The sequence below is a fragment of the Danio aesculapii genome, chromosome 6 (assembly GCF_903798145.1).
Source record: "Danio aesculapii chromosome 6, fDanAes4.1, whole genome shotgun sequence".
Lineage (NCBI taxonomy): Eukaryota > Metazoa > Chordata > Actinopteri > Cypriniformes > Danionidae > Danio > Danio aesculapii.
The window spans coordinates 43259339-43274363 of record NC_079440.1 but is presented as its reverse complement, the minus strand read 5'-3'; the positions used below and the strand labels follow the sequence as shown (position 1 = coordinate 43274363).

The 15025-nt window shown below is 35.5% G+C and overlaps 2 protein-coding genes across 3 annotated transcripts; both read left to right on the top strand.

The window, feature by feature from the left end:
• Positions 1-1260: 1260 nt before the first annotated feature.
• Positions 1261-12324, top strand: rft1 (RFT1 homolog). The gene is made up of 13 exons (XM_056460294.1): positions 1261-1496; positions 1576-1661; positions 1740-1859; positions 3475-3664; positions 3766-3867; positions 3946-4080; positions 4165-4243; positions 5364-5414; positions 6803-6933; positions 7018-7162; positions 7267-7372; positions 9408-9657; positions 11564-12324. Exons 1-13 carry the CDS (start codon positions 1434-1436, stop codon positions 11726-11728), a joined length of 1623 nt encoding a protein of 540 aa, XP_056316269.1. The 5' UTR covers positions 1261-1433; the 3' UTR covers positions 11729-12324.
• Positions 12325-13052: 728 nt separating this feature from the next.
• mustn1a (musculoskeletal, embryonic nuclear protein 1a) lies at positions 13053-14823 on the top strand. 2 transcript variants are annotated; one of them, XM_056460288.1, is made up of 3 exons: positions 13053-13164; positions 13250-13373; positions 14633-14823. In XM_056460288.1, exons 1-3 carry the CDS (start codon positions 13156-13158, stop codon positions 14719-14721), a joined length of 222 nt encoding a protein of 73 aa, XP_056316263.1. In that variant the 5' UTR covers positions 13053-13155; the 3' UTR covers positions 14722-14823. The 2 variants fall into 2 exon arrangements, with proteins under 2 accessions (XP_056316263.1, XP_056316264.1); XM_056460289.1 differs by having other exon boundaries at positions 13055-13164; positions 13253-13373.
• The last annotated feature ends 202 nt before the right edge of the window (positions 14824-15025 follow it).

Genomic DNA, 15025 nt, shown 5'->3' with positions numbered 1-15025 from the left:
AGCATTGAGATAAACAATCCCCTTTTACTTGTCCTCCATGTGTTCATAAAAATGAGAATACCTCCAGCGCAGAAATGTAGGCTCTGCCATCTTGGTTTCTGTTTCTGCTGGGAGAAAAGTCAGAATCAAAGCCAAAACTTACTATTCACAACAAAAAAATCTTAAGATCACAGTTCAGAAATTGGTACACGGTACACCCAAATAGTACATGCCACTGGTACTTCACAGCTACAAGTAGGGACACCCATAGTGGACAGACCTCAGCTGAGATGCCCAACCAAGACAAACCACCTGATTCTGGCCAGCAGAAGATTGTCCCGATGACCAAAGACATCACCTGAATGACGGGAAGAAACTTCAAAATTACTGCTTATATGGAGTTACAGATGGACCAATGCAAGCTACTATTAGCTCTTCTCTGTAATAAATAACACACACACACACACAAAGAATAAATCTTGGAGACATTAAGAAATAAATATTTATAGGTCAAATATTTATTAATTATCTTAATTTAAAGAGTATTTTTAATAAAAAAGTTTCCAATGTGTTGAAGTGGGTGAGTGACTTTCATTCAAACACAAACACATGATTGAAAGTAATGGATTATTTCATCAAACATTTAATATTTACAGTCCTGGGGAAAATTAAAATAATTGTTAACTGTCATAAAACTTTTAGAAAAAAATGACTCCACCACTGTTTTTGGTAAAGGAGATACATTTATCGATAATACATCTCTCTTTGTACCATAAAAATACGTTACAAGTTTGAGCTTTCTTACTTCTAGGTAACTGGAGTTTTTTCACACCATAAACTTATTATCAGTTAATAAATATAAGTGTTATTGTATTTATATCAGAGAAAACAGCAGCTCCTCCGATCAGTTGCGCGCTGATGACCGGATTAAAATGGCGGCCACGTTGACGTATCGAAGCGGACCATGAGGTGTCGAGCTATCTATTGTATAATGTCTATGGCCCTTACTGAGCAGCCTACTAAATGAATCTTTTTGTTGTACTCGACTCCAAAAGATTCAAATCACCTGGTTAAGTCACCAGAAAAACTTCATGTCAAGAGTTGGATTGAGGTAAAAGTGTTGTACAATATAAGTATAAAATATTAGAAGTTGAACACAGGTTTGAATCACTGCAGACGTTTAAGCCGTTTGTATAATTATAAAAATAACGCGAATCGTCAACTTTCCCCACGAAACGTTTATTAGAAACCTCCGACTTTTATTTTGAAACATTCCCTGTGTTGAGACGGAAGTGTATTCTGTTTGACATAATGCACTGCAGTTGTTAAATACCTAAATGAGAGATACTGTTGGGGTGTAATATCATAGAAAATATGTATATGATAAAGCGAAGGTAGCGCTTTTAGTTACCGGCGAGTTTGTTGTTCGTTTAAATTGAATTAAAAATCTCAAGATGGGTTCAGAAGATGTGCTCAAGAGTGCTTCAACACTGGCCTCTTATAATGTCCTGCTTCAGGTACTGTTAACCACCCAACACAAATATAATAAACATTTGGACATTTATAACTAAGCATATGGTATATTTTATGCTGCAGGTGATGTTTCGAGTGTTGACGTTTCTCTTGAACGCGTTTACTTTGCGGTTTGTGTCTAAGGAACTGATAGGCGTAGTTAATGTCAGGTGAGTTTAAGTTACACAACATCAACTCAATGTTTTGCTTGAAGGAACCACTTACTGCAAGGTTTGCTTTTGATACAGGTTGATGCTGCTCTATTCTACATTGGTATTTCTGTCAAGAGAGGCGTTCCGGAGGGCGTGTCTAAGCGGTGAAGGGGCGGGGCGTAACTGGAGACAGGTCATCAACCTGTTATGGCTCACGTTAGTAACAGATTATTTTACATTACTTTTAAAAGTATCATTCTTTTATTTCTTTGTCAAGTCTGATTCATTGTTATAGAGTCTGAAGGAAACTTGTATTAGTTATAAACTGCATTAATGGCCATCCACTGGGAAAAATAGGCTAATGGAAAATAACATATTAGGTAACATACTAATGAAGAGTAAGATATTAAGTATCGTGAGTTATGTAATCAGATTACTTTTCCAAGTAACTAGTGAAATTATGCTTTTAAATAAAAAATTCAGAGGTTATTTTTTTGTTTAAAAGAGTTCTTGCCTCATTAACATTTTGTAAACAATAGTAAATAAGGTGAAAGAAAGAGTGAATGATTGAATCATTATGCAATATACACTCATTGGCCACTTTATTAGCTACACCTGTCCAACTGCTTGTTAACGCAAATTTCTAATCAGCCAATCACATGGCAGCAACTCAATGCATTTAGGCATGTAGACATGGTCAAGACGATCTGCTGCAGTTCAAGCCGAGCATCAGAATGGGGAAGAAAGGTGATTTAAGTGACTTTGACTGTGCATGGTTGTTGGTGCCAGACGGGCTGGTCTGAGTATTTCAGAAACTGCTGATCTACTGGGATTTTCATGCACAACCATCTCTAGTGTTTACAGAGAACAGTCTGAAAAAGAGAAAATATCCAGTGAGCGGCAGTTCTGAGGACTCAAATGCCTTGTTGATGTCAGAGGATAATAGCCACACTGGTTGGAGCTGATAGAAAGGCAACAGTAACTCTGATAACCACTCGTTACACCCGAGGTATGTAGAAGAGCATCTCTGAACACACATCACATCGAACCTTGAGGCGGATGGGCTACAGCAACAGAAGACCACACCGGGTGCCCCTCCTGTCAGCTAAGAACAGGAAACTGAGGCTTCAATTCACACAGGCTCAGCAAAATTGGACAATAGAAGATTGGGAAAACGTTACCTGTCTGATGAGTCTCGATTTTTGCTGCGACATTCAGATGTTAGGGTCAGAATTTGGCATCAACAACATGAAAGCTTGGATCCATCCTGTCTTGTATCAGCAGTTCAGGCTGGTGGTGGTGGTGTAATAGCGTGGGGGATATTTTCTTGGCATACTTTGAGCCCCTTGGCACCAATTGAGCATCGTGTCAACACCACAGCCTACCGAAGTATTGTTGCTGACCATGTCCATCCCTTTATGATCACAGTGTACCTATCTTCTGATGGCTTCTTCCAGCAGGATAACGCACTGTCATAAAGTGCGAATCTCACAGTCACCAGATCTCAATCCAATAGAGCATCTTTGGGATGTGGTGGAATGGGAGATTCGCATCAAAACTGCAGCAACTGCGTAATGCTATCATGTCAATATGGACCAAAATCTCAGAGAAATTTTCCAGTATCTCGTTGAATCTATGCCACGAAGGATTCAGGCAGTTCTAAAGGCAAAAGGGGGTCCAACCCAGTACTAATAAAGTGGCCGGTGACTATAAGCAAATATTTAAATATGTTAAAACAAATGTTAAATGTATTTAATCTTGTTTTTTTTCCCCATTTTATTTCCTGCCAACCTCAACATCAGTGTTGTTGTTTTATTTTCCTTCCTCACAGATTTCCTCTGGGTTGTCTGTGGGGTGTGTTGTTGGTGTGTGTGTGGTGGTGGGTTCTCCAGGCTCCAGATCCGGACTCCATCCCTCATTACGTTCCTGCTGTTGGATTGTTCTGTCTGGCTGCACTTACAGAGCTGCTGGCTGAACCTCTCTGGGTTCTTGCACACGCACACATGTTCGTCCGGCTCAAGGTGTCAAACTTCACCTTTTACTCTTTATATCAAACTTAGTGGACTCATTGTTCAATTAATAAGATGAAGCTCCTCTCTGATCAAATGATGCACATTCACAGGTGATTGCTGAAAGTTTAGCCATGATTGCTAAATGCCTTGTTACTGTAGTGTTGGTGGTGTCTGCCCCTCAGTGGGGGCTCTTTATCTTCTCTGCAGCCCAGGTCTGTATGTTTCCACACTGAACATAGATTGTGCTTGCAGTGCCTTTTTGTTTATAATCTCGTGTTTTCGTTTGACAGTGTGTCTATACAGGGTTTTTGCTGACATGTTATGTGTTATACTTCATCCATTTTCTTGGATCAGAGGAAGCAGAAAAGAAATCCTTTCCCGTTCATCGAATGACAGATCTTCTGCCATCCAAAGTGGATCATGAGGTAACTTTTTAAAAATAAAATTACTCTACTTTGGAGTAATACAAATATGGTATATAGGCCTATATTTTTTTGTTTTGTTTTTAGCCACTGCTAAACTGGAAGTTAACCACACTAACCTGGAGCTTTTTCAAACAGTCATTTCTTAAACAAATACTCACTGAAGGTAAGTGACTGTTGTGTTCATTTATACAGAATTGTTTAGTCTGAAGGTTATTCTTGAGGGTGGGTATACACTACCTGACAAAAGTTTTGTCCCAGTTGTAAGAGCAACAAATAACTTGACTTCTAGTTGATCAAGCGGAAAAGTGGCAGAAGGTAGAATTTTCAGATGAATCAGCTGTTGAACTGCGTTTCAAGCATTACAAACACTGCAGAAGATCTACTGGAACCTGCATGGACCCAAGATTCTCACAGAAATCAGTCAAGTTTGGTGAAGGAAAAATCATGGTTTGGGGTTACATTCAGAATGGGGGTGTGCGAGAGACCTGCAGAGTGGATGACAACATCAAGAGTCTGAGGTATCAAGACATTTGTGATGCCCATTACATTACAAACCACAGGAGAGAGCAAATTATTTTGGAGGATAGCGCTCCTTCTCATACTTCAGCCTCCACATCAAAGTTCCTGAAAGCAAAGAAGGTCAAGGTGCTCCAGGATTGGCCAGCCCAGTAACCAGAAATGAACATTATTGAGCATGTCTAGGGTAAGATGGAGGAGGCATTGAAGATGAATCTTGATAAACTCTGGGAGTCCTGCAAGAACTCTTTCTTTGCTATTCCAGATGACTTTATTAATAAGTTATTTGAGTCATTGCAGAGATGTATGGATGCAATATAATTTTTTTTCCACTGCACCATGACTATATTTTACACTCTACATTATTTCTGTTAAGTGACAAGACTTTTGACTAACAAAGTCAGACCTTACTGTTCTAATTAAATGATTACAAATCAAGGCAAGCATAATCTAGAGGCCTTTGATATAAGCCACTTCTGATACTAAATCATCAAATAGAAGTCAAGTTAATATTTGTTGTTCCTAAAACTTGGATGGGCTACAAGACTTTTTCAGATAGTGTATTTTATTTTAAGGTGTCCCTGTTACAGTGTAACTATTAATTTAACTAATGAGGAATATTAATAGACTATATGCACTTGCTATATTGTTAGGGTTAGAATGCAAGTTAGGTTTAGTTGCATGTAATTAATGATGCATTAATAATTGTAATGTGCGACAAGGATTAAATTTTTTTTTAAAAACAAAAGTTTCTTGTTAATTTACAGGCGAGCGTTATGTGATGACTTTTTTGAATGTGCTTAATTTTGGAGACCAGGGTGAGTTTGTACACTCGTACACAAAATCAATTTACACAAACAGTTAATTTCTTTTGATTGTTTTTTCAAACATCAAAACAATAAAAGTGTAATAGAGATTCAAGTTAATGTCTGTACATTAAAATATGTCCTGTTTACATTTTTTTTAATAAAAAAAGAATAACTGTGATGCATTTTTCACCCTGATTTACAGAAGACGCCCACTAAAATGTAATTTAATGTAACAATAGTTTAAATACCAAAATATTTACTCAGGATATTTAAATTAAGAATAATTGTTAACACTTTACAATAAAGTTGTATTAGTTAAAGTGTTTTCTAACATGAACAAACAATGCACAATACATTTATTACAGTATTTATTCATCTTTTTTAATCTTAGTTCATGAAAATAAAGTCATTCATTGTTAGTTCGTTAACTCCCAGTGCATTAACTAACATTAACAAGCATGAATGTGGATTTTAATAATGCATTAGTAAATGCTGAGCTAGTCAGCCAGTCTTTATTCATTTTCCCAAAGGCAATTTGGTTGCAGCATACAAGCATGTCACACTTAATACACAAAAACACACCGTACATAACAATCTACACTAATTTTAAAAACTTTACAGCTGAGGGGATAAATGAAAGTTTAAACCTATTTGTTTTACTAATAGGACTTCTGTATTGAACATCAGAACGGAGAGATAAAACTCATGATGCATAGGATGAGAATCATCTGACAGAATACTCTGAGCTTTACCCAAAACTTGCCTATGGTTTAACTGAGCCATAGTCATCTGTTTTCTCCCTGATATTGCTCCTCCTAGGTCCACAATTCTCCAAACAACTCTTATATTTTCACACTTGAACCAATAAAGCAAAGAAAAAGAGAACAGTAACTGAATATATGAACTGTAAAATATGCACATGAGTGATTTATGATCAACACTCTCAACACCCACTTCATGAATACTTGTATGACTAATAAATGCTGTAAAAGTGTTGTTTATTGTTTATTATTAGTTCATGTCAGTAAATACATTAACTCAAATTAACTAATGAAACCTTACTGTAAAGTGTGACTGAATCATTCAATTACATATTAAAATACTCTATTTAAAGATCTCTGCCCTAAAACACAATTTAATTGTAACATTTAATCATTTTAAATCTAATAAAATTGAATATGATCACTTATTATTTTATATAAATTAATAATCATGTATAATATTTCATTTTTAGATAAATATAACCCATTATTGTCATAATGGAGCGTTATTTTACCAATTAATTTATTTTTTTTTAACATTTTATTTGCATAAAAATAATTCATAGTTTTGAACTATGCTTTCTATTTAGATAAAATCACTTTTGCACATTTACTTATTTAAAACATATTTTACAGGAGTTTATGATATAATAAATAATCTGGGCTCAATGGTGGCAAGATTTCTGTTCTTGCCCATTGAGGAGAGTTTCTACGTGTTCTTTGCTAAAGTCCTGGAGCGAGGACGAGATGTACGACATCAGAAACAAGTCAGTGTTTGTTTATGTGCCTGACATTTATTTCACCGGCCAGATGTGTGCTTTGATAATTGTTACATGCTGATTGGTCCACAGGAGGAGGTTTCCATGGCAGCTGAAGTACTGGAATGTCTTTTGAAGCTGGTGCTTTTGATTGGTCTGATCATCACAGTTTTTGGTTACGCATATTCTCATCTCGCACTTGACATCTACGGCGGGGAGCTTCTGAGTAGTGGAGCTGGTAAAATACTGGAGAACTTTTATTTTCAGTTTAAAGGAATACATATTTTATTTGTGTTTGTGTGTGTCGTAAAAGTTGAAATGGTTTGTTTGTGTGTTTTGCAGGGCCAGCTCTCCTACGGTGTTATAGTTGTTATGTTCTGCTGTTAGCCATTAATGGAGTGACGGAGTGTTTCGTTTTTGCTGCCATGAGCAAAGAGGAGGTTGACAGGTGAAAAACCAAATGATTATATATATATAAAGTATTGTTCCAAACTTTAGGATCAGCATATAATTACCATCCATTTTTTTAAAAAGTCTGTTATGCTCACCCAGGCCTTAATTTGTTCAACAGAAAGAGTATTTATTATATATATATATATATATATATATATATATATATATATATATATATAGGCGACGCAGTGGCACAGTAGGTAGTGCTGTTGCCTCACAGCAAGAAGGTGGCGTTTCTGTGTGGAGTTTGCATGTTCTCCGTGCATTCATGTGGGTTTCCTCCAGGTTCTCCGGTTTACCCCACAGTCCAAAGACATGCGGTACAGGTGAATTGAAGAAACTAAATTGTCCGTAGTGTATGGGTGTTTCCCAGAGATGGGTTGTAGCTGGAAGGGCATCCGCTGCGTAAAACCTGCTGGATAAGTTGGCGGTTCATTCTGCTGTGGTGACCCCGGATTAATAAAGGGACTAAGCTGAAAAAAGAAAATGAATGATTGAATGAATATATATATATATATATATATATATATATATATATATATATATATATATATATATATATATATATATATATATATATATATATATATATATATATATATATATATATATATATATATATATATATATATATATATAAATATTTTTCGATATTTTATTGGATATATATTAATAAATTTTTTATAAATTAAAATATTTTATTTTTATGTTATTTATTGATTTTAATATATGTTATATTGGTGTTGTTCTTATTATATATCATATTAATATTATTATATTTTTACCATTTTAAAAATGTATAATTTATTCTTGTGATGTCACATGATCTTTCAGAAATGAGTTTAATATACACTACCTGACAAAAGTCTTGTCGCCTATCCAAATTTAGGAACACTTTTAGGAACTTCTAGTTGATCATTTGGGATCGAAAATGGCTTATATGAAAGGCAAAGGCCTCTAAATTACGCTTTATTTTAGCAAAATAAAATATGATCATGCTTTGATTTTTAATTATTTAATTAGGACAGTAAGGTCTGACTTTGCTTAGACAAAAGTCTTTTCACTTAACAGAAGTAATGTACAGTATAGACTATAAAGTCATGGAGCAGTGGAAAAAGAATTAATATTGTTTATGACTCCCATGAGCTTGGAGGACTGCATCCATACATCTCTGCAATGACTCAAATAACTTAAGTCATCTGGAATGGCAAAGAAAGCGCTTTTGCAGGACTCACAGAGTTCATCCAGATTATTTGGATTCATCTTCAATTCCTCTTCCTCCATCTTACCTCAGAAATACTCAATAATGTTCATGTCTGGTGACTGGGCTGGCTAATCCTGGAGCACCTTGACTTTCTTTGCTTTCAGAAACTTTGATGTGGAGGCTGAAGTATGAGAAGGAGTGCTATCCTGCTGTAGAATTTGCCCTCTCCTGTGGTTTGTAATGGGCAGCACAAATGTCTTGATACCTCAGGCTGTTGATGTTGCCATCCACTCTGCAGATCTCTTGCATGCCCCCATACTGACTGTAACCCCAAACCATGATTTTTCCTTCACCAAACTTGACTGATTTCTGTGAGAATCTTGGGCCCATTCAGGTTCCAATAGGTCTTCTGCAGTATTTGTGATGATTGGGATGCAGTTCAACAGCTGATTCATCAGAAAAATCGACCTTCTGCCACTTTTCCAAATGATCAACTAGAAGTCAAGTTATTAATTGTTGCTCTTAACTGGGATCAACGACAAGACATTTGTCAAGTAGTGTACTGATGTGATGATCAAGAAACATTACTCATAATGTTAATAAAGCAGCTGCTTAAATTGACGGTGCAATTATTTTCAGGGTTCTTTGATGAAATATTTAAGCAACACTTCATTTTTGTGCATCAGTCAAATGCATTACCTCTTGTATATTAAATGTATTAATTTCTTTCATTAATGTTTTCGAATTGAAAGTAGTCAAGTATTTGACCATCGTCAGTTTTTACAATCAATTATTTAAACATCCTTTTGTCTCTCTTTCTTTCTAGATATAATCTAGTGATGCTGGGCCTGTCAGCCTCTTTTCTGCTGCTGTCTTATTGGCTAACCTGGATGTTTGGGGGTGTTGGCTTCATTCTGGCAAACTGCTGCAACATGGCTTTACGAATCACACACAGTATTGTTTACATACGTCAGTACTTCCTGCAAAGTGAACACAGGCCACTGTGGGGGCTCCGCCCACATTCTGCTGTCCTTGTAGCACTTGGAGTGAGTGCTGTCGTCACAGCTTTCTCTGAGGTATTGTGCACTGTGACTTGTTTTAAGTATGTTTACATGACAAAAAAGTATTAAAAATGGGATTAAATGTATTACAAATTTATTTTTAAGTGAAGTTTCACAAACTAATTTCGAGAGGAGCACGTGACTGCAGCTGGCCACTCATCTACATTCACTAGTTAGCCAATCAGATTAACCCCAACTCACTATAAGTAGCCTAGCTAGAACTACTCTCTTATCTTCGTTTTTCGAAGAAAACCCCCCATCCACCCCTTCTCCTCCTTTCTTCCTTTACCATGGGGAGCTCTCGAGAACCACCTGATCTCGTACTCCCCTCATATGCTCTATGGACCAGGCGGGAGCCCTGGGCTCACCTATCTCCGAGCTCAGGGTTCTCTCCCGGAACAGCATGCCAAACCTTCTAACAGTTGTCAAACAATATCTAAGTGTGAACTCTTGAAATCTAGTATTCAGTGCCAGTTAAATGTTTAGAGATGAAGATTTATAAGTGTTTTTAACCGAAGATTCCTCTGCTCACTAAGGCTGCATTAGTTTGGTAAAAAACAAGGTAATTTCAGCATATATTAACTATGTTTTGTATGAATGTAGGTTAAAATGTTACTTATTTCTGATTCAAAGCTCCATGCATCAGTGTCACATGACCCTGCAGAAATCTTACTAATAAATCCTGATTTTCTGCTCAAGAAATCTCTTTTTGCTTATTATCAGTGTTGAAAACAGCTGTCACCATTCAATATATCAGTTCAATGAACCATTCAAAAGTAGCATCATTTAAAAAAATATGAAAAAATACTTTAATTCATGAAGGATGCAGAAATTGTGACAGTAATGACATTTTAGAATGTAAATAATGTAAAATATGTACGATTCAGTAAAATAAAACTTTTCTGTTCATCATAGAATACTAAATGAAAAATGTAAAATGGTTTGCACAAAAAAATAAAGTACCATTATTAATAACAGGACATAAGTAATAACTGATCATAACATTACAATGATTTCTAATGCTTCATTTTTCATGTGACTCTGAAGACTGAAAAAATAATTTGTAATAAATATAATATAAAAGTATAATATTATAATATAAAATAATATAATAAATGCAACCTTGGTGATCAAGAGGTGACTTCTTAGTAAGTAATGTGTATTTATATAGTGCATTTATCGTGTATGGTCATACACTCAAAGCGCTTCACAATCATGGGGGGGGGGTCTCTCCACACCCCCACCAGTGTTCAGCATCCACTTGGATAATGTGATGGCAGCCACAGGACAACGGCGCCAGTGCGCTCACCCCACACCACCTATTAGTGGAGTGGAGAGATCATGATAGAGCCAATTTAGTAGATGCGGATGATTGGGAGGCCAGAATTATAAGAGCCTATGGAGGGAATTTGGCCAGGACACTGGGGTTAACCCCCCTACTCTTTACGAGAAGTGCCATGGGATTTTTTTTTAATGACCACAGAGAATCAGGACCTCGGTTTTAACGTCTCATCTGAAACACGGATGAGACAATAAAATACTTTAATAAACAATAACATTTCAAAAACAATAGCATGACTTAATAGTTATTAAAACTATTATGTTTAGAAATGTATTCTTTCGGGAGGGGGGGTGCATGTGTTATCTATCCCTATTCACATGGATTGTCGAAAAGACAAAATATACTGTATAATGCATTCCGGGCCTTTAGTGTTGTAACACTGTAAAGAAAAAGATTGCATCAGTTCACATTGGGTCCTGTACTCCAGCTTTGGTATAATAAAAAAAAACAGCACTTTGAAACCTGTTTTCAAAGTTTGTATTTTCAAGCTCCCCAAAACTCTGTTGATATGCACATAAACAGCCAAATGTTTGACCGTACATTATCTTAATTGACAATCAACTTCTTTGTGTGTTTCAGAGCGTGTTTTGCTGTGATGACGGCTGGCTGCTGAGACTTTTCCATGTAGCTATTGGAGCGGTTTGTCTCTTGACTGTTGTGATCACAGTATTTCTAACAGAAACAAGACTTGTGCAGTTTGTCAAGACTCAGTTGTTACCCAAATACAACAAGAAACGTACATGAGCTTTTATTTGGAAAGCAGCTGACAGTGAAATCTCTCTGAACTGAGGTCGACACTAACATGGCATGGACCAAAGGTTGCAGATTTGAATGTCTCACACTTTATTTTGTTTCTTTGCTTGTTTTTTTAATGAGAAAAGACGTTTAATCTGAAAGATACAGTTTCTCCATATGCAGATTTTGCTTATGATGTCTAAAGAAGATGCTGACAGTTTGAAGATGGTAAGATGCAGGATATAACTTAGTTATAAGTTACGCAAAGATATCAGAGTCCATCAGATCATACCAACTGTTCTAATGTGCCTGTCATTCCTTTATTGATACAAGGATTTCATTAAGATTCTCTTTAAATCAAACCTTGAGGCTTTATTTGAGAGACTAAAGGTGTACAGTACTTTGACTAAATGTTTTAGAACATTGTGCTACAATGTTACTAGATGTACACTGCAAATCAGTGGTGACTGTATAAATGGCATGTATGAATGAAGTGGTTAAAATAAATGTAAACGGTACTGGTTGCCATTGTTTTTGAAAATATTTTAGATGATACTGGATACTTTATTTACTCTTTAAATTTGTTTGGGTACAAATAAAAGTTTTTCTATTCTGATAGTACTGATTACTGACTTTAATTTGCATGCAGCACAGTTGGCGGTCAGTAAGTAGTTTTTTTTAATCAAAGTGGCTATCATTTTTGATGGTGTCTTAATGATTTATAGGGGTATGTTTAAGTAAAATGTGATTTTTGTTTTGTTTTCTAAGCCAATGATCACATTTATTAAAACTTATTTATAAAAATTGAGTAAAACAAACAAAAATGTTGTTTTCAGACATTTGAAATTATTTGAGATCAAGCAATACCAACGCTTCAAAATAGCTATAGAACGGTCGTCATTTTGTGCGTTTTTCAGAGAATAATTAAAAGATACATTCTAACATTGAATTAATTGTATTAACGTTACACTTACATTTGTTTTGTTGGTTAAACGCTGACATTGAAAGAAAAAAGGGAGGATATTGTGTCATCCTTCAAATAAAAAAAGTGTAATTCCAAAGCAATAGGTAAGAGAGACAAATTACTGCCCACAAACAAGCACATAGCAACCCTCAAAACAACAAACACCAGCAGCACTCCAACATGAGCAATAAAGCAGACACAAACCACTAACTGTTCATTTCTGAGCTGCTGGAACTAATTGAAGATGTCATCTTTAAACAACCATGTGTCTATCTTACAACAACAACAGTGACTGAGATTAAATGGGAGGAGGAGCAGTGACTCACACTTTGGCCAAAGGAATTATGGCCCATTTGGGATTGGACTCTGGGAAGGGACGAGTTGTGTGTGTGTGTGTGTATACCATATAAACGCACACGCGACGAGTATAAAACAGAAACTTCAGAAAGACCGCGGACTTTGAGAGTTGACCATGTCTCAAGTAAGACAAAGAACTGAAACTCATTTTTGTTGTCATTCATTGTTTGTCATTCTTTTTTTGTTTGTTTTGTTCTTCTCTTCTTCAGCAGAGCGAACAAGAGGAAGTGAAGAGGCCTGAGGTGAAAACGGAGGATTTGATTGGAGCCAGAGATAAACTTGCATCTGGAACTGAGGTGAAGAGCAAGACTTTTGAGGTGATGCAGGAATGTGGTGAGTCCAGCAGCAGAAACTGCCGTAATTCAGTGTTTTATGTGATGTTTTAAGTGTCCTCACGTCCTTGTTTGTTTATTTGACTTCGCGCCAAGAAGAAAAAGAATAATTGTGTTTGTGTGTGTGTGTGCGCGCGCGTTTGGTTTAGTGTTTCCACTCCATATATAGCAGGAAATATGAGAGAGGACACTCGTTTATCATGTCTTATGTGCTTAAATTTTAGTCAGGGTTTCTGCAGGTTTCACCAAGTTAAATCTTTTTCAAATATCCCAGTTAAAGATTTTCAGTTGCTCTATCAAAAGTACAATAAGAATAATTTAGCTTGAATATTTTTTTAATTCATTTTCAAATATATCCATTCACAAACCCTATAACCTTTGACAAGAATAGAACAAAATATAGCTGTCAATTACTTCAGTCTACAATAATAATAATAATAATATAATAACAAAAAAAAAAAATAGGTCAGGTCAGCAGTAAATACATTGAGAACTTTTAAGCAAATGTTACTGTAAGAAAAGTAATTAAATGCTATTTTTAAATAAAATATTGGAAGTTTTGAGATGGATTGTTGATGATTGTACTGTATGGGTGTTGATTTAGCTGAATAGCTAAAATTTTGCTATTCAGATTTAGGACATTTTAAGACCCCAAGATACCCTGGTGGTAGCCTTTCATTATCTTGAATAGAAGACCCTAGCTGTTACATTTTACAAGATAAGCTTATCTCAATTGTATATGGGTCAACAGTTTTATGTGAAATAGAATTTAGAAATGTGAACACATTAAATACAGTCAACTTTACTGTGGTAAATAATGTAAAATGGGTTCTTTCATTCAGCCAAATATTGTATGTGTTCAAATAAAACATTTATGTTGATTTATAAAAATATAACATGGTGTTTAAATTTACCATAATGTTTAATATAATTTAAAAACGTTTATGTTGGCAAATGGACAAAGCAGAGTGTTTTGAAGGAAGGTATAGAGATTTAAAAGGGCAGTTAATCAGGATTTTTGAGGCTACACTGTGATTCTTAAATAGTGTTTTAATTTGTCATCAAATAATTCTCGTTCAAAACATGCCTGACAAGGTATTTGATAAATAAAACTATTGTTAACCGAAATCACTTTGTGTGTTTTTTTCTAAATTTGCTTTGTGTCAATTTAAGCATGTTTATTTCTGGTAAATGTAGCACTTAGCATTGAGGAAACTGAGATTAAATGTGTTCTGAGTATCACTCTGTCTCTGCTTTTAGAACGAGCTGGGAAAGCCGCTCCATCTGTCTTCAGCAAGGTTCGCTCAGGATCAGAGACTGCCTTTAACAAACCCACCAAGAGGAAGTAACACTGTAGGACTATTCTGTTTTATTGAATCATACAGCTGAAGCACGTGGTGCAAATTAAGATTGTAGGAAAATAAATAAAAGTTTGAAAAAAATCTTAATAACCTGCATCAGAATATAATATTAATGATAATAAAAGTTGAGTCATCTTTTGTGAAAGTATGACCTCAAAAACAAACTCAACGTGCATTTAAAATAATTAATTTCCCATTTAATGTTTCTGGTCAGACACAGAAAATTATTCTGTTGGTTTAGTTGAAAAGATGTTAAACATTTAATAATAAGACATTAAAAACTTGTCATATT